This window comes from Mastigoproctus giganteus, chromosome 9, assembly GCF_048544385.1.
Source record: "Mastigoproctus giganteus isolate SK-2022 chromosome 9, ASM4854438v1, whole genome shotgun sequence".
In the NCBI taxonomy this organism is placed as follows: Eukaryota; Metazoa; Arthropoda; class Arachnida; order Uropygi; family Thelyphonidae; genus Mastigoproctus; species Mastigoproctus giganteus.
The window spans coordinates 217842063-217862050 of record NC_143583.1 but is presented as its reverse complement, the minus strand read 5'-3'; the positions used below and the strand labels follow the sequence as shown (position 1 = coordinate 217862050).

Below are 19988 nucleotides of genomic sequence, written 5' to 3'. Positions count from 1 at the left end.
GAACGAGTACAGAGAAGGGCAACAAGATTGGTGAATGGGACAAAGGGGTGCTCTTACGAAGAAAGGCTTAAGTTTTGCGAATTACAGTGTCTGGAAACTAGGCACCAGCGAGGTGATCTAATAGAGGTGTACAAAGCCTTGAATGGTTTGAGCATGCTCAATGCTGATGGGATTCTTCCTCTTGCTCAGAATAATCACCTGAGAGGGCATAAATTCAAATTGAGGAAAGACAGATGTAGGATAGATGTGCGGAAATTTGCCTTTAGCCAGCGGGTGGTTGGTAGGTGGAACAGACTTCCATCCCTTGTCGTGGAAGTTGATAGCCTAAATAAGTTTAAGGCTCAGCTGGACAGGTATTTCGAACGAACAGAGGGGTGAAGTGGAAGTGGTTATTTTTATTTATTTATGTTACTTTTTTTTTTTTTTTTTTTTTTTTTGGCTGATGCTGCATAAGCTTGCTTTCTTGCATCAAATGCCTCTACTAATGCTAATGCTAATGCTAATAAGCACAGACCATGCTGTGATAAATTCTACTCCGTAAGCCTTGAATAGTTTCACTCAGGCCAAACGGATTGATAAGGTACTCAACATGTACTCCTTCCTATTGTGTCTAGGCAGAATAGCAAACATTTTCAAATTTAATCCAAACTCACAATTTTTTTCAACATTGCCCTATACTTTTTAAGTAAGTCCTCTGATCTCCTACTCTTAATATCATTAGTATCCCTTCATGCCCATAAAAGATATGTGCATACATATACTTTGTGCTATTTCACTATTCTTTATTGCACACCATATTTCCCATTTCCCCGAGGCAACAACTCACTGACAATGAGTACCTCCTGTGGAACCAGCATATCCTGCCTTGAGGGTTTTTGCTATGTTGTCTGATGCACAAGTGGGGGGCTCTGTCATTCAGTTTGGTAGCTAAGAGCTTGATGGGCCTCCCATTTTAATTTCTTTGAGGGTATCCACCCTATTCTTCTTCAATCTCTCATAAATGCCCATCAGCATGCTGTTTGTGCCTAATTTCCTCATACTCTTTGCACTGAATACACAAAGATATCCCCCCCACCTGGCTCCATCATGTCCTGTCCCAGATAGTCCACTAACATCACACAGGTAGCACATTATGTTAGGCTGAGATTTATAGGAGAACTCTCACTTTCAGCTCTCCCCTGACCCACAGCACTCTGTGGGTCAGGGGAGTATGAGTTTAGTATGAGGCATGATTTCCTTTTAAATTCAATTTAATAATAGAATAATACACTAAATAAGAGAATAATACACTAAACTGATAACTAAATACAATAATATGTATCATGCTATGTCATTACGTTCATAGAGTGTTAAATTAGTTGTAGCTAGCTTTACTAGCTACAACTAATAAAAAATTTCTTTCTGGCATACATTTTTTTTTTTTTTTTTTTTTTTTTTTTTGCTAAAACAAAAAATATATGCCAACCTATGCGATTAGAACCTACAAGCTACTTGTTTACCACAGTCAAAATCCTACAATTCAACTACTTTTCACTTCATTACTAGTTACATGATGCCATATTCACACCAACTCACCAATACAAAAGCTCTATGAATATCGATGTCACATACTATGTGATAAAGTTAACAGGGATGATAGAATGGTTTTGACTTCTCAGGAAGCATTTAAATGAACAATAAATAAATGATAAATAGCATATGAATTCATCAACCTTTATCTTCAGTCTAAAATAAAAGTCAGAGGGTGTGCCTGCAGTTACTAGGATAATGAAAGTTACAATGATCACAATATTCTTTTGAATTGGACTGAACCAAATGTCTGCACTTACATTGAAGATATGAATTTTATTATTATCTTATTTAATGTACACAGCATAAAAGTACTCTAATCACCAAATAATACATTTTGGGCTGGAAGATGGTGCTGGAAGAAATGTGTTTATGGGTGAATACATGGTGCAGCAATTGGAAAATGAGACTAATATTATAAAATAATAATGACCCCATATATGAGTAAACTAACCTTCAATGACCACAAAGCATCTGGAACGACTGGTAGAAGGTCGTGACTGGTATGCTGTTCAATGTTCTCAACACAGCTCTTTGAAGGGTGTCAACATCATAAAAATAACAGCCTTTCAGTGGCACCTTGAGCTTCAGAAACAAAAAAATGTACATGGGTCTAGGTCTAGTGAATATGCTGGGTGCAACAGTATGCAGCCTTTATTTGCTAGCCAAAAACTTCCAAACAGTGAGAGTCTTTTGGCTTGGTGCATTGTTGTGCAAGAGGAACCAACTGCCATCTTCTCTGTACTGAGGCCACCCAAAACAGATTCTCTGAAACAAACATTTCAAAACATCCAAATAGCAGGCGGCAGTAACACTTTGGCCATTTGACATGAACTCTTTGTGCACAATTCCCTTTCTATGGTAAAAAGTGATGAGCATACTTTTGATTTTTGACCTTTCTTGACAAACTTTTTGGGCTTTGGGAGACTTTGCCAACTTCCACTCTGCACTTTGTTTCTTCATTGTGGGGTCGTACAGGAAATAACACATTTGTATGTCAACAATGAGTTCTTTGCAGTGTTCAACTTGCTCCTGTCATTGATCATCTGTGGAACAAACTGCACACAGATGTTCAGTTTCTTCCAATCCTGAGTTATTATTTGTCAAATGGTTTCCTTATTAACACACAGATCTGAAATCATTCAGAGCATTGCACATTAGTCATCAGAATGATTTCCCACATCTTTTCAATCAACTCTGGGGTTTAAACTGTTTTTTCTGGGCCCGAATGTTCATCTTCCAGTGACTATGGGTGAAATTCCATTCGAACACATGTGCACAACCCAGACAATTCTCTCCATACACTTGCTTCATCATTTGAAATATTTCCATGGCACTTTTGTCCGGTCAAACACAAAACTTGATGTTTGCTCTTTTTGACACTCCACAACACAGACATAGGAGAGACATGGGCTTCAATTTCAATTTTGGCACCTCCGTAGCTAGGCGGGCAGGAGCAGCAGTGCGTAGCACACACTTCTTGATCAGACCGGGGTTTGAGCCCGTGACCACCAAATACGGAGGATGCGGAAAGGTCAGGAAATGACCACTGCATATACCCGGAGACATATGGCCTTAGTTGCTAATGCTCCTATGAAAAAAACCAAATAACAACAACAATAACAGCTTCAATTTCCACTGATCTTGACTGTGGAGTTGAGGAACAATCACTCTTTCATTTCATGTTTACTTCTAGTAGATGGCAGCACCAGCACTTGTCTCATAACATGAGTCTCATTTTCCAATTGCTGCACTGTGTAAATGCAAATCTGTGACTCAAACTCAGTATAGTTTTTTCAATAAATTTGGTGTGAATCATATAGGTGTTGCTCCTTCATGAAATACTATCATCACTTGGGAAAAACAATGGCAGGAAACTAGTTGTATGGTTGGAGTAAAACCTAAAGGACTGTAAGAATGCTTGAAAATATTGCAGCTGTGAGACAAAATCCTTCTCACTTGGTAAGAATGCATTCTTAATCACTAGTAATACAGACAATACCTCAACCAAATTTTACATATGGATTTACACTTTCTTCCCTATAAGACAGAACCAGCACAGGAAATAGTGAAAATGTGACAAAACAGCATGTCTTTGGTTTGCCAAGAAATTTTCAAAGATTATTACAACAAAATCCAAATTTAATTAAAAACATTTTAATGACAGATGAAGAAATCTTCCACCTCTGTGGCATGTAAATAAATAGAACTTTCAGTATAGGTTCTACAGAAACAGATTGATGAAAAACACACAACAGATCGAAGTGTTTCTTTGAGGATAATTCTGTTATGGTAAACCAAGCATTATGGATCCATGTTGAAAATTTTTTTGGCCCCACAGCTTCAGGATCAGTTAGTGTAATTCCAGCCGGATGGGGCAACTGTCCGCATAACACATGTAAACATGAAGTTGCGTGTTGGCTTTTTTGGCAATTGCATCATTTCTTGTTATGCTTGGCTGCAGTGCTTGGCTCGAATCAGCTAATTTTTCTGTGCTGAACAAAAGCACACTAACAAACCTTGAACATTTGATGAATTGAAGGAGAGAATCATGGAGAAGATTCAAGCAAATGATGGTGCCATGAATTTGTTTTTGGGCAATGTCACAAAAAGAATTCAAGAATGTATTGCAAGAGAGACATTTAAGTGATGTCGTTTTTAAAACTAAATAGTTAGAAAAAATGCCTTTGGACTCAACTTTAAGCTATATTAAAAACTGCTCATTGTAAGGATTATATGCAGCTTTAACAATTTAAAATGTGTCAGTATGCTGGGCTCCACCATATATAATTGAAGCCATATGCAATTATTTACCTTTAAGTAACAAATTCATAATATTCAGTCACACTAATTGTAACCTGATAGCAGAACACCTCTGCTTACAGTATTTTAATGTAGGGTTTTGTCAAAATTAATTAGTAATGCATAAAAAATGGCCAAAATACGAAGAAAGCTGAATGGTTAATTTTTTACATGTATGTTTCTTACCTGGTAATCCTCGAAGGCCCATGGGTCCTTCTACACCAACTCCTTCTGGTCCTCTATCGCCCCTATCACCTTTATCTCCTAAAAAATATATTTAAGCACAAGGTAATTAATGCAAAAGCATACTGTTCAGTCATTTTAATTTTATGATAGAAACACAATAATAAAAGTCAGTCATTTACTAGTTCTCAATTTTGATATCTTCAAAATAGCAATCTAATGGGATTGTTGAAGGGTATCTTCAACAACCTGTAGTATTGGCCCTTGTTTAATGGCACAAGGGCTTCTAGCAGCCTTCTCTTATATTATATAGTACTTTAAACAGTTTTAATTTCTGTAAGAGACAAATTTTAATGCACAAGTCCTTGTGAGTTGACAATGATTACATTCCAGTAGAATGGCAACCACTACTTCCCTCACAGGTAGGAAGTAATAGGTAAAGTGAACCTCGCTAGTGTATGGTGTTAGTGTAATGCACTTACAAGTACCACACCTTTTCTATCTCAAGATAAATCTTCACATCTGTGGTTCGTATTCAATCTGGATTTTATTTATTTGGGTTTGCCAGAGTTTTATACAAGCTTTGTTTTTTTTTTTTTTTTTTTTTTTTGAGAGATGACTTCATAATTGTGAAAATCCATTCCATACATAAAAAATGGATTTTCGTTTCCAGACAAAAACTCATTTTTCATTTGTTACTCCTTCACTTTTAGTTCATTTCTGATGACATGTAAGAAATCCTCTTTGGTAATGGGATCTCTTACAGCTCCTCAGGTGTTTAAGGTATTATTGGAATGGGGGAGATCACTGGTATACCTCTGAACTTCTTTTTTTACATGTTCTGGCATGCTTCAGTATTTCTATTTGGTGAGATCTGTGTAAGTTTGACTCTATGGCTGTGTAATAATGGAGAGAACAGTTAAAGAAGTAATGAAACATTATCTTTGTCAATGGAAAGGCAATCATAGCATAAGTTGGTTAAAGGGAAATTGTATTTGGCTACTCTGATTAATTACTATCATTAATTAATCAGAGTAGGTCATTACATAAAATGGATGCAAAAAAAATTTTGACATCATATATTTAGATTGTCATATTAATTGCAGCAGTTATGTTTGAGAACAGTTAATACTATGGATCATTAAAATGGTACAAGACAGAGTATTATAAATGGTCACTATGGGTATGGTCCCATAGGGCTTTGTGTTGGATCACTACCAGTATTTAACACTGATGTAGGTATTTCAAGTTTAGTGTGTAGGTTAGAGTAGAGTAGTTAATGATATTAATCAAGAATATCTGGCTAGATAAACTAGACAGATGGGCTGAAGAAGGCAAGTGAAATTCAAGGAATTTGGGTAACAATAAATCCTGAATAATAATTCTTTACTGTATACACGAATGTATGGTACATATTAGTATTTAAAGATGAGATGCACAAGGCATAATAATTATATATTATACATATTATATATTACTTAAAACCAAGGCATAATAATTATATATTATGCATAATAATTATATATTACTTAAAACCAAGGCATAATAATTATATATTACTTAAAACCAAGGCATAATAATTATATATTACTTAAAACCCATATAATTATATATGGGTTTTAAGTAATTAGCTATATAATATCGGTGTAGATACACCATAGTTTACCCATATATTTAAACTGTGTGTGTAATGTAAAAGGCATAATTTTAATTGTATCTCATATTGTGGCTGCCTTCACAATGAGATACCAGGTATAGCACTACTTTGAATAAGTAACACTTCTCTAGTAGAGAAGATTACTTATTCAAGAGACAAGTGGATACCACCCAGATGGCACTGTTTCAAAGCTGTTGGTCTATCATAGGTGGGTGGGCAGGTACCCTGGTAACATGCCATCACAGGTACCCAACATGCCATCACAGTTGGGAAGTGATTCCACAATATGAGAGATGCCAAATGGTGTACAAATAATGTATTTAAAAATGAAATGCACAAGGCATAATTATACATGGGTTTTGTTATTTGGTTTTTAGGAGCATTAGCAACTAAGGCCATATTGCTCCGGGATATGCGGTGGTCATTCCCTGGTTATCAGCAGTGATCATTCGTGTATTAAAAATTTGCAGATAAAGGAACCACTAGGTGGCAGTGATCACAGTGTACTGATGTGGGATTTACTTAAAGATTTAATTACCATCAGGGGTAAAGGAAAGGGTTTTTGCTTCCGTAAAGGTGAGTACAGTGGTCTCCGACAGTTTTTAAATTCTGTACAGTGGGATAAACTGACGATGTTACCAACAGTAAATTCTAAGTGGGAAGCATTCAAGGAATTAATCGTGGAAGCTACTAAAAATTTCATACCTATTAAGAAATATTGTTCAAGGTTTAGGCCTAAATGTTTATCAAATGAACTAATGAGACTCGTAACAGAGAAGAAACTGCATGGGATGCATATAAATTATCAAGCGACTCGGAAGCCTATGGCAGATATAAGCTAGTCTGTAATCAGGTGACAAAGGAGGTTAGGCAGGCGAAGGCAGATTACGAGAAATCTTTGGCAAAGGATGCTAAGAAAAACAGCAAGGATTTCTTTACTTATATAAACTCTAAAAGGAAGGGGATGAATCTGATTGGTCCACTTGACATCGATGGTTCGACTGTTGATGATCCTGTTCAGATAGCAAACAAACTGAATGAGTATTTTGCATCTACATTCACACATGAAGAATTATTAAGGTTTGAAAATGGTAGAAGGTTATCAAATTGTAGCAGGATACTTAATGATTTTGTAATAACTGAAAGCAAAGTGGAGGAGAAATTGTTGAAGTTAAACATAAGAAAAGCACCAGGGGTGGATGGAATCTATCCAGTTATATTAAAGGAGGCGGCACAGCAACTAAGCAAACCCTTAGCCATAATTATGAGAGCATCCTTGGACTCAGGAGAGGTTCCCACGGATTGGAGATGTGCAAATGTATCCCCAATTCACAAAGGGGGATCGAAGGGTGACATGAGTAATTACAGTCCAGTTAGTTTAACTTCTGTTTCGGGTAAAATAATGGAGTCACTGGTTAAAGATGCATTGCAGGATCATCTAGACAAGACTGCAGCAATAATACAGACACAGCATGGGTTTGTTAAGGGAAAGTCTTGTCTGACAAATTTGATAGGATATTATGATGTGGTTACAAAGGAACTGGATGCAAAAAATAATTTTGATATCATATATTTGGATTTCAGGAAACTTTTGACACTGTTGCGCATGGAAGACTATTTACAAATTGGAGCAGAATGGTATTAAGGGTAAGTTGCTACAATGGATAAAAGGATGGTTAAGTGGGAGAAGACAGAGGGTGGTAATCAATGGGTGCTGCTCTTCTTGGACTAATGTTATTAGTGGAGTCCCACAGGGTTCGGTGTTAGGTCCACTGTTGTTTTGTATATTTATCAATGATATTGATGAAGGTATATCAGACTTAATATCGAAGTTTGCAGATGATACAAAAGTTGGCAGGGTTGTTAATGACAGTAATGGCAGTGTGCTACTGCAACAGGATCTAGATAATTTGGGCAGATGGGCTAAGAAGTGGCAACTGAAGTTTAACCTTGACAAATGCAAAGTACTGCATATGGGTAGAAGTAACCCCAGTACTTAAGTATAGTACCACACGTACCAACTGTGTGGTACTAATCTTAAGGTGGTAGAAAATGAAAAAAACCTGGGAGTATTGTGAAGTTAGTGATATTTCAATGGCACTGAAGATTCCTAATGAGTGATGGTGATATGACTGGAAGTGTAATGGCGTCAAAACCATCATGAAATGATCTGGGGAAACCGCCAGAGCTGATGGAACATGACAGGAGAGGCCTGCAAAGAATTCTCTACATAGAATGTAGGTTGATGTCATTGCAGCACACACACACACACACAGGCCATCAGTAGATGATTATTATTATTAGCCATATGGTGCAAAGAAGCCTGAGGATTATGCTGCACCAGCAAAAAAAAAAAATTTCTGAATTACCCCGAGAGAGAGAGAGAGTCAGAAATAGAAAGGAATCACCAAGAAAGAGAAGAATGATGATATCCAAAGGGATATTGTAATAACTCAGAGCAAAGTGAAGGAGAAATTGTTGAAGTTAAACATAAAAAAAGGCACCTGGGACAGATGGAATCTATCCAGTTATATTGAAGGAGGCAGCAAGGGAAGTAAGCAAACCCATAGCTATAATTATGGGAGCATCCTTAGAGTCAGGAGAGGTCCCCATGGGCTGGAGATGTGCAAATGTATCCCCAATTCACAAAGGGGATGCAAAGGGTGACACAAATAATTATAGACCTGTTAGTTTAACTTTTGTTCCAGGGAAATTAATGGAGGCACTTGTTAAAGAAGCACTGTCTGACCAATTTGATCACAAAGGAACTGGAGGCAAAAAATAATTTTGATATCATATACTTGGATTTCAGGAAAGCTTTTGAAACTGTTGCACATGGAAGACTGCTGTACAAATTGGACATGAAGCCTTCATACACTTTCATCGATATCATTGATAAATACACAAAACAACAATGAGCCCAGCACCGAATCCTGGGGGACTCCACTAGTAACATTAGTCCACGTAGAGCAGTGTCCCTCTATTACCACTCAACCATCCCTTTATCCATTGCAGCCCTTAATGCCACACCACTCCAAGTTTGCACATGATACAAAGGTTTGCAGGGTTGTTAATGACATTATGCTACTGCAACAAGATCTAGAAACACTTTAGGTAGATGGGCTGAGAAATGGCAACTGAAGTTTAACATTGACAAATGCAAAGTACTGCATATGGGTAGAAGTAAATCTAGAGAAAAGCACCAACTTGTGTGGTACTACACTTAGGGTTGTTTGTTTGTTATTTGGTTTTTAGGAGCATTAGCAACTAAGGCCATATTGCTCTGGGAATATGCGGTGGTCATTCCCTGGCCTTTCCGCATCTTCCGTATTTGGTGGTGACGGAATCGAACCCCGGTCTAATTAAGAAGCGTGTGTTACACACTGCTGCTCTTTCCCACCTGGCTACGGAGGTGCCACACTTAGGGTGGTGGAGAATGAAAAATATATGGGAATAATTGTGAAGTCAGATATGAAGTTCTCTTAGCAGTGCAGACGGGCTGCCAGGGCAGGTCATGGAGTTTTGTCAATGATCTATAGAAATTTTGCTAGCAGTACTGAGCACTGCATATAGGTCTGGAGGCCTCATTTTAGGAAGGATGTAGAATTGCTAGAACAAGTACAGAGAAGGGCAACAAGGTTTGGTGAGAGGAACAAAGGGATGTGCTTACAAAAAAAGGCATAAATTCTGCAAGTTGCAGCATCTGGAGACTAGGCACCTGCGAGGTGATCTCATTGAGGTGTATAAGGCCTTGAATGGTTTGAGCAGGCCCAATGCTGATTGGATACTTACGCTTGCTCAGATTAAGAACCTGAGGGGGCATAGATTCAAATTGAAGAAAGACAGTTGTAGAATAGATGTACAGAAGTTTTCCTTTAGTCAGCAGGTAGTTGTTTGCAGGAACGGACTTCCATCTGTTGTTGTGGAAGTTGATAGCTTAAATAAATTTAAGGCTGAACTAGACAAACATTTGCAGTGACCGATTGGGTGAAATGGGAAGAGTTTTTTTTTTTTTTTTTTTGGCTTTATAAGCTTGTTTTCTTGTCAACTAATGCTATGGGTTACCATGGTTGTGCAGCTGTTCACAACTCACTAACCAACCCGACCATTGCCAGAAGTAGTCTAGCTTGCTGTTCTTTGAGCATAGACCAATGGAAGGCTGTGCTTTGGAGTAAGGAATCATGGTACATGGTTGTCTATCATGTACCGTGACTCATCTTACGGTGGTTGTGCCTGTGTGGGACAAATGCCCAGAGAAAGCCTACCAGATGGTATCATCTCAACAATGAAGTCTAGAGAGGTGTAATGGCCTGTGGCTGTTTTTATTGTTTGGCCTGAGATCATTGGTTATTTTGGACAAAACCGCAAATATTGAGGACTATCTAGGTGTCCTGGAAAATGCATTATCAGCATGTCAGGGAAGGCCAATCCCTTATCAGTAGGACAATCCTCCATGTCATACCGTGTCATGCATTGTGGCAGATTAGAGGATGCGAGTGTTGAAAAGTTAGACTTGTCAGCCTTGATTGAGATTAGATATGATAGACTTGATTGAGATCAGGACTCTGGTCCTGATCTCAATGATACAGAGAACTCTTCTGGGATGAATTGGATAATCTTGTGTGTGTGTGAGGAGAGGCTGCCTCAAAAAGCGAGCTGAAACTGGTTGCCACTTTGAAAGCCAAATAGTGTAAAATATTGGAGGACATTTACAAAAACTGGTGAAGTATTCCAAAGAGAATAGACGCTGTCTTAAAGACCAAATGTTTCAGCACACATTATTAGTTTTGCTGTACATAAAGATTACTTGTGGATATGCAAGCATTGGCCTGATCATTGCAGGATAATGCAATTTTCAGGCCAAATTTGAATACTGCATAAACATTTAGAAACCTTATTTTATTAAGAAAAATACATCTGTTGGAAATGGTTGAAAGAAGGGCCACAAGAAAGACTGCAGTTCTATAGTTTCCAATATCTGGAAACTAGACATTTATCTCCATGGATACCTACTTGAAGTGTTTAAGGCCATTAGTGAGACAACTGGAAATGTGTTAGCACGAATACAGTATATAGAATGCTGCACGAATTGGGTTACTATGGTTGTGAAGCTGTCTAAAAGTCACTAATCACCACAATTACTGGCAAAAATTGTCTAGTTTTGTGTAAGGCTTGCTATTCTTTGATTATAGATGAAAAGGGTTTATCACACTAAATGTTGATTATAGCATTATTCTTTTAAAGATAATGTGCAGAGAGAGAGAGAGAGAGAGAGAGAGAGAGAGAGAGAAGCGGAAATAAATTGTAAAAAGGATGGTTGCAGAAGTGCCATAAAGAAAATATGCCTTTAGCCAGACAATAATTGCTACCTGAATGAAATTCCATGTGGTGGTATATGAATGCATCAAGTTTAAATAAACTTAAAGAAGGATTGGAAAAATAATTAGAAGGGAGTCAAATTATGGAGGTAAAGTTTTTTTGGCTGCTGTTGTTATAAGCATGCTTACTTTTCAATACTAATAAAGCATTTGGGTTTTTTTTGAGATAACTGGTTGTTCTTCACGTTGCAGCTAACTCAAAAAGAAATTAAGATGACTCCACGACAAGCATAAGGCAAAGAAATTTCTTTCAAGTAAATGATTGTCTTCCGCTGTGTAATTTTGACAGCTTTAAAAATCCTGATATATTTTCTTAAAAAATAATGCAGTTAAAATTTATTTAAAACACTGTCACTTTTCTAATATTAGTCTTCACACACACACACTCGCCTTTAGATCCATGAGGACCAGGAGGGCCTGGTATACCAGGTAGTCCCATGAATCCACGTTCCCCTGGCAGTCCTGGATTTCCTGGATCACCTATTAATATAAGCACATGTATACTTTGATATTTTGTTATTTTATACACAATATAATAATAGTCAGAGTCTACCTTTACTGGATATATATTTTTTCATTGTTGAAACATAACAAAAAAATTTTCTTCTAATTCTAAAAAAAAATACTTCTGAAGATGCCCAAAAGTTTTTTTGGGCGTCTTCAGAAGCATTTGTTGGTGTTTATAACATATTACCATTGCTTGCCTTATGATCTCTTTTTCACTCACTCACTCACACACACGCACACGAACACACGCACGCACACGCACACACACACATACACACACACACACACAGAGAATCAAGCTTGGTTACAGTGTTATTGAGGGGGCTAAAATAGTTTTCACGCTATAATGGATGTTGAAATTAGTAGAAATTTAATAATGAATTTAATTAACAGATATAAACAGCCATACACATAGTTGTGCATTAGTTTACAGTTAGGGTTACACTTACAGTTACACTAAATAAATACTTTTCACTTTAATTGGTATTGCACACACTATATTATATATAATATGTGCAATTCCTAGTCATATGTATTTCATACAGTGTGTATTCTTTTGAACCACTGCTATTTGATTGTCCAAAAGAAATAAAAAATAATTTCTGTATAATTCATGATCCCAATGAAGCAGCTCAGAATCAAATAAGATTAAAAAATATATGTTCTCATTTATAGTCTGGCATGACCACCAGGTCAGAGGAGTTCATAATAAATCATGAATACAATCGTTAATCATATTTAGCAGTCATAGACTTGAATCCCGGTCCCATTCAAACAGCATGTGCTATTGCACTCCTGACTACTTCGCTACATTAGGCCCTAATTCGCTACATTATTTGCCCTAAAATTGAACAGGTAACTGTTTAATGTTTTTGAAACACTGCAGTTTTTAGATTTTCCAATGACAAATGCTTTTCTTTTCTGTGTCATTCAAATTAGCACAAAGGAAGTCTACTGCCTACATGCTTTCCCCCTTTTCAATTTTAATGTTTTGCCAGGATTAAAAAGGATTCCATTTATGCACTTTGGGCTGCTAATTTTTAAATTTATTTTTAATTTTAAACACTCCTCTGTGATGTTTAAAAATTGGTAGCCCAAAGTGCATAAAGAATAATGGTTGTTTTGTTCACATCTTTTGCTTTGTGTGCTTTTCCAAAATATATTTTGTGACACAATTTAAATTGATTTGTGGAACATACAAAATTCTCAATTCCAAATAAAAGTTACAATTACATTGGGCAACAAAAGAAAAAAAAATTGTAACTCTGAAAAAAAGTTGCAGATTCTAAAGGAAATTGACCCAGTGAGTCCAAAAATAGCAAAATTAAGTCTATCATGTTTCTTGAAAGAAATATTGAAACTTTAGTAACTTAACGAATGACAATGACACAATGTTCAATTCTGACCTTGAAGCTGTGGTATAGCTGCTCACTGTAGCTATTGGCATACTGGTAAACTTTGTTAAGTTTCTTGGGAGAAGAGAATGAAAATGAGGCAGCTCTCAGGATGTTTTAATATCCTGTAAGGAACACCTAGACTTGGAAATTTTGAGACCTTTTCATCTTGCCCAAACAGTAAGAGAAAATCTCTTCTATTCTCCCCCCCCCCACCTTTTCCTGAAATGGTTATTTGGTTTTTTGGTTTTTTTTTTCAGGAGCATTAGCAGCTAAGGCCATATTGCAAAACAGACATGAAGAATTAATACTGGCAAGATTGCACATTGGACACACACACATACACACACACACACACACCTGACCCACTTGTTCCTGTTCATGGGCAATGACCCTCCTATATGCATGCATTGTTTACCACAACTGATAGTTCAAAATAACCTTTTAGACTGTTCATATTATTCTTACATCAGAAATACTACCTTCTGCTCTCTGACACAAATGCAAGAACCCATATCACTAACCCACTTGTTGGAAAACAACGCTAATGTTTGTGATAGGTGAATGAGCTCTTCACCTATCACAAATAAACCAGACTATATGAATATTTCTAATCTCAAATAAAGTTAATTTCCAGCAGCTATCCAAACACTGGAATAGGCACATTTTGGCCGAAGTTGCCCATGTGCAGATAAACCTTTGTACCAACCAACCAACAAGATAGCAATTATAATTCAGACACAGCATGGGTTTGTTAAGGGGAAGTCTTATCTGACAAATTTGATTGGATACTATGATGTGATCACAAAGGAACTGGATGCAAAAAATAATTCTGATATCATATACTTGGATTTTAGGAAAGCTTTTAATACTGTTGCACATGGAACTACTGTACAAATTGGAGCAGTATGGTATTAAGGGCAAGTTGCTACAATGGATAAAAGGGTGGTTGAGTGGGAGAAGACAAAGAGTGGTAATCAATGGACACTGCTCTTCATGGACTAATGTTATTAGTGGAGTCCAACAGGGTTCGGTGTTGGGCCCATTGTGGTTTTCTATATTTATCAATGATATTGATGAATATCAGAGTTAATGTCTAAGTTTGCAGATGATATGAAGTTTGGTTGGGTTGCTAATGATGGTATCGATAGTACACTACTGCAACAGGTTTGTTTGTTTGTTTGTTATTTGATTTTTAGGAGCATTAGCAACTAAAGCCATATTGCTCATGGGATATGCGGTCATCATTCCCTGACCTTTTTTGCATCCTCCGTATTCGGTGGTCACGGGCTCGAACTCCGGTCTAATCAAGAAGTGTGTGCTACGCACTGCTGCTCCTGCCCACCTGGCTACGGAGGCGCCCACTGCTCCGGGGATATGCGGTGGTCATTCCCTGACCTTTCCGCATCCTCCGTATTTGGTGGTCACACGCTCGAACCCCGGTCTAATCAAGAAGCATGTGCTAGGCACTGCTGCTCCTGCCCGCCTGGCTACGGAGGCGCCACCTCCTGAAATGGTAGAACCATAAGAGATATTACTGTGTAAGATATAATTCTGTCATAACTGAATTTCATAAAGTATCCGTTATTCTGTAGAAATTGCTGACTACTTCTGGGCCTAATTCCTTGGGGGGGGGATGCATTTTTCAGGATTCCTCAGGGTCAGTCACTTCACTATTCCAACTTTGATAGAATTTGTGATAGATTCTGGTGGTGATCTTATTTCCCTTCCTTCACTAGCACATCAAGTATGGAGAGGATATTATTTCCTTCCAGTATAAGGATGAAGCTAAGACTGGAATTGAACTTCACCAGCTTAATCCGTTCTTCTAAAAGTAAAAATTCTCTTCACATTCTAAACAAGGATGATCTAACTATCATCATTGAGATAGTTTGTTATTTGGTTTTTAGGAGCATTAGCAGCTAAGGCCATATTGCTCCGTGGGATATGCGGTGGTCATTCCCTGACCTTTCTGCATCCTCCATATTTGGTGGGCATGGGCTCGAATCCTGTTCTAATCAAGAAGCGTGTGCTACGCACTGCTGCTCCTGCCCACCTGGCTACGGTTATTTTGTTATTTGGTTTTTAAGAGCATTAGCAACTAAGGCCATATTGCTCTGGGGATATGCGGTGGTCATTCCCTGACCTTTCCACATGCTCCGTATTTGGTGTTCACGGGCTCGAACCCCGGTCTAATCAAGAAGCGTGTGCTACGCACTGCTGCTCCTGCCCACCTGGCTACGGAGGCGCCTCATTGAGATGATAGATAGAGAGAGAGAGAGAGAGAGAGAGAGAGAGAGAGAGAGAGAGAGAGAGGTGATCTGTGTGATGACTAGCTTTGACAGATGGATGGCTGGCTAGTCATTTAGCGTTTTTTAATTGTTTATCTAAAGATAAGGATAAAGGTTTATCTAAAGCAAGTCTAAAGCAACTCGAGAGGTCAAAAAATGATAATTTAAAATGATGTATTAAAATATTGGAATGGTTTATGGACTTTAGGAATGGTACTTTAGATAATGGTACTAGTAAAGAAAAAAATGTACTAGTAAAGTCAAGCAAAAAAAAAAAAAATGAAAGGGGGATGAGATTTGAAGCATTTAGGTAATCGCACATCCATTTAGGTTTGCACGTGCACATGTTCATTTTGGTATGCGTCATTTATGCATGTCCAAAAAAAGAAAATGAGTAGGAAGAGCATATGAAGTGCATGGAGGAAAAAGTGCACATTTCGTATGTGCACATCCATTTTCGTATGCGTGTGCACATGTCTATTTTGGTATGCGAGTGCGCATGTCCAGTCTTTTTTGGTATGAGTGTATGCATGTCCATTTTCGTATGCGCGTGCGCATGTCTATTTAGGTATGCGTGCGCATGTCCATTTTGGCATGCGCATGTACATTTTCATACGTGTGTGCGCATGTCCATTTTCGTATGCACATGCCTATTTAGGTATGCGCATGTCCATTTTCGTATGCGAGTGCCCATTTTCTTATGCACATGTGCATGTCTATTCAGGTATGCATGTGCGCATGTCCATTTAGGTATGCGCGTGCACATGTCCATTTTCGTATGCACATGCCTATTTTGCCATACGAAATTTTGGTATGAAATACGAAAATGGCCATTTTCGTATTTTGCGTGTGCATGTCTATTTTGCTATGTGCATGTCCTTTTTTGGTATGTGCAATTATGCATGTCAAAAAAAGAGGGTATAGAAGAAGGGGAGTTCCACGCGCCTGCACATTCCACGAACAGACGCATATCCGTTTAGGTATGTCCATAAGCCGCATTAGTGTCTAAGGCACTAATGTGGCTTATGGACAATTAATATAAATATAAATTTATATTAATTGTAGGGTGATTCTGCTAACACATTTATGATTTCTTTAGATGCAGACAGATCTTTCCCATTTCAACAGAGTATTGGAGAGGATAGTTGAAAGAATATTTTCCATTTAGTGCTTGTATTTTTCTCCAGATGATCCATGGGTCTGTGTTTTTGGGGTATAGTTGAGGCAAATGTGAACCAGGAGTCATGCTTGGCTTTTTGCTTAATCTGCCTTGCTTTGGCTTAAGTCTTTTATATTCAATTAGATTAGTGGTGGTAGGAAACTTGCGGAAGTTGATCCAGCCAGAGCATTCTGTATTCCAACCAGTTATGGTGAGAGCACTCGTGAGGTTGTGTCATTATTTCGGAATGAAATCTTTAGCTGCAGTTAGTATCTGATTGGTAATGTAAGTGATTACATCATCAATGGACATAACTCCTGCCTAACTGGATCCAGGTGGAGTAGCTGTCTCAGTTTGCCTTCTTGAACTTACAGGCAGATTGTTACTTGAGGGTTGGGGTTACCCGTGTTTGTAAGGAGCAAATGATGGAAAAGTGATTGCTGTTTAGAGGATCGTTTATCACTGACCATGTCATACTTGAGCAGATTGATAAGTCTACTGCCAAGGTAGATCCTGTGGGTAGGTGAATATAGGTGGAAGATCCAGAGTTTAGTATAGCTAGGTTATTATTATTATTCATGAATGATTAGATCAATTTGCCTCTTGTGTCCATCATAGGCGACCTCCATAATGAATGGTTGCCATTGAAGTCACCAAAAAGACAGATTGGAGATGAGAATTGCATGATAAGATTATCAAGTTATGTACACCCACTTCCCGACTTACGTAATACTTGACTTATGGAAATTTGACTTTACGTAAGTTTTTGTCGGCTGGTGCAAACTTAAAAAAATCATGGAAACGTATTTTCCATCCTGTAGGAATAAATGGAGGTATCGTGAAAATATTGTAATGTGAACCCAATAACACTTTTTGTTTTGGTAATTCATTCCAAGACCTTGGAAGTTGAAATTTTTGCTATATAACTAAGCTATTTATCTCTCCAAAAGGTAATTTTTATAATGGAAATTGCACTACACTTTCATTGTTATCATATGTTCCATTATAAGAATCAATTTTGAAGGCCTTTGTGATATTTTTTAAACACATTTATAGAGGTCAATAAAAACAATAAAAAGACAATAAAACAATTCGCACTTTCCGGTTTATTGGGCTTTTCTGTTAGTGCAATATATTATAAACTGGTAGTAAACTCGATGTTATTGCATTTGCAATAATCCCGATAACTGTATTTCTGTGGGTTTTTATGTTATTATGGTGAATTGAGTTTCCCTTCACTGAAATCTTCAATCATATAAAAAACATAAATAAATTTTCAGAATCTTCTCTTCATTCCTATTTACATAATGCAATGATGAAGGGAAAGCAACCAATGGAAAGTGCAAGTGCTGGCAGTACTAGGAAACGAAAAAAAAATTGATTTAGAAATGAAGATGATTAATTAAGAAGTATGAAGCTGAAAGTTTTTCATTATTGCATGGAATTAGGTTTCACTGCTTCAACAGTGAATACTAATTAAAGGGACAGTGTGCATATAAAATAACATGTTAAAGGATCAACGTATTTACACCAGGATCAGTCCGCCCCAACAGTGATCACAAAACAATGTCCAGGTCCGATATCAAAGAAGGAAAAGCTATTAATAATATGAATAAAAAATCAGATTCAGAAGCAAGTGCCCTTGAATCTAATGGCCATTCAAGAAAGAAGTATTTATGAAGATAATGATAAGTTCGGCAAACCCCAAGCCAAGTTCGTGGCAAGCAACAGGTGGTTTAATAGGTTCAAGCATCACTCTGGTTTCCAAAACATTAAAGTATGCAGTGAAGTTGCCAGTGCTGATTCTGCATCACAAAATTTCTCTGCAGCTGCAGAGAAATTTTGTGATGTGTTGGAAAAAAACCCTTCTAAATCTGCAAGCCCTCAGCTTCCGTAACGGCATGCTTATCAGCTGGAGAGTTAATTCCGACAACGATGCTCGAAAGGTAAAACTTGCTGATGTTATGCATAAATAAATTTTCTGTTTATACTCCAGGATGACTAAATAGGATGGTCAGAGGAGTTCACAGAATACAAGAAACAGCACCATATTCAGCAGTCACGGGCTTGAACCCCAGTCACTCCTCCTCTCTCTTTTTGTAATTTCATACACTTTTGTAATTTTTCCTGCACATGAGATAAAAAAATTGAATAATTCTATTTACATGTTCGTTGAACATTTCTTTTTTGCTTCTATCAAATTCAGCGCACATAGTTGGAGGGCACAAATTTCCTAAATGCTTATTTAGGGAAATTCTGACTTACATAGCATTCCGCGGAATGCAACACTCATGATAATCAGAGATTGGCTGTATATCAAGACTCCATGACCTGCTCTGGCAGCCCTTCTGCACTGCTCAGCAAACTTCATATCTGACTGCACAGTTACCCCAGGTCTTTTTTATTTTCCACTTTCCTGAGTGTAGTACCACACAGAGGGTACATTTCTCTTTTGTTAATGCTACCCATGTGCAGTACTTTGCATTTGTTAATGTTAAACTTCAGTTGCCACTTCTCAGCCCATTTGCCCAACTTTTCTAGATCCTGTTGTAGTAACATACTGTCTTTACTGTCGTTAACAACCCTGCCAACCTTTGTATCATCTACAAACTTCGACATTAAGTATGATGTACCTTCATCAATATCATTGATGAATACACAAAACAACAATGGGCCCAGCAACAAACACTGGGGAACTCCACTAATAACATTAGTCCACAAAGAGCTGTGTCCATTGATTTCCACACTCTTTTGTCTCCCAATCAACCATCCCTTTATCCATCGTAGCAACTTGCCCTTAATGCCATACCACTCCAATTTGTACCACAGTCTTCCATGTGCAACAGTATCAAAAGCTTTCCTGAATTATATCATATCAAAATTATTTTTTGCATTCAGTTCCATTATAACAACATCATAGTATCCAATCAAATTGGTGACACAACATGATCCTTTAACAAACCCATGCTGTGTCTTAACTATTACTGGTCTTGTATAGATGATCCTGCATCAATAGAATAGAATAGAATCTTTAATTACAGCATGATA

The 19988-nt window shown here is 37.5% G+C and overlaps 1 protein-coding gene across 2 annotated transcripts in view; it reads right to left on the bottom strand.

Moving 5' to 3' along the window:
• The window catches only part of LOC150081124 (uncharacterized), a 1253880-nt gene that overhangs the window by 52983 nt on the left and 1180909 nt on the right, over window positions 1-19988 (bottom strand). For both annotated transcript variants that reach the window (XM_090381132.1, XM_090381131.1), the window contains exons 39-40: window positions 11980-12069; window positions 4558-4635 (exon numbers count right to left, since the gene is read on the bottom strand). In XM_090381132.1, coding sequence (XP_090237258.1) covers window positions 4558-4635; window positions 11980-12069 — 168 coding nt within the window. The remainder of the gene's footprint in view (window positions 1-4557; window positions 4636-11979; window positions 12070-19988) is intronic.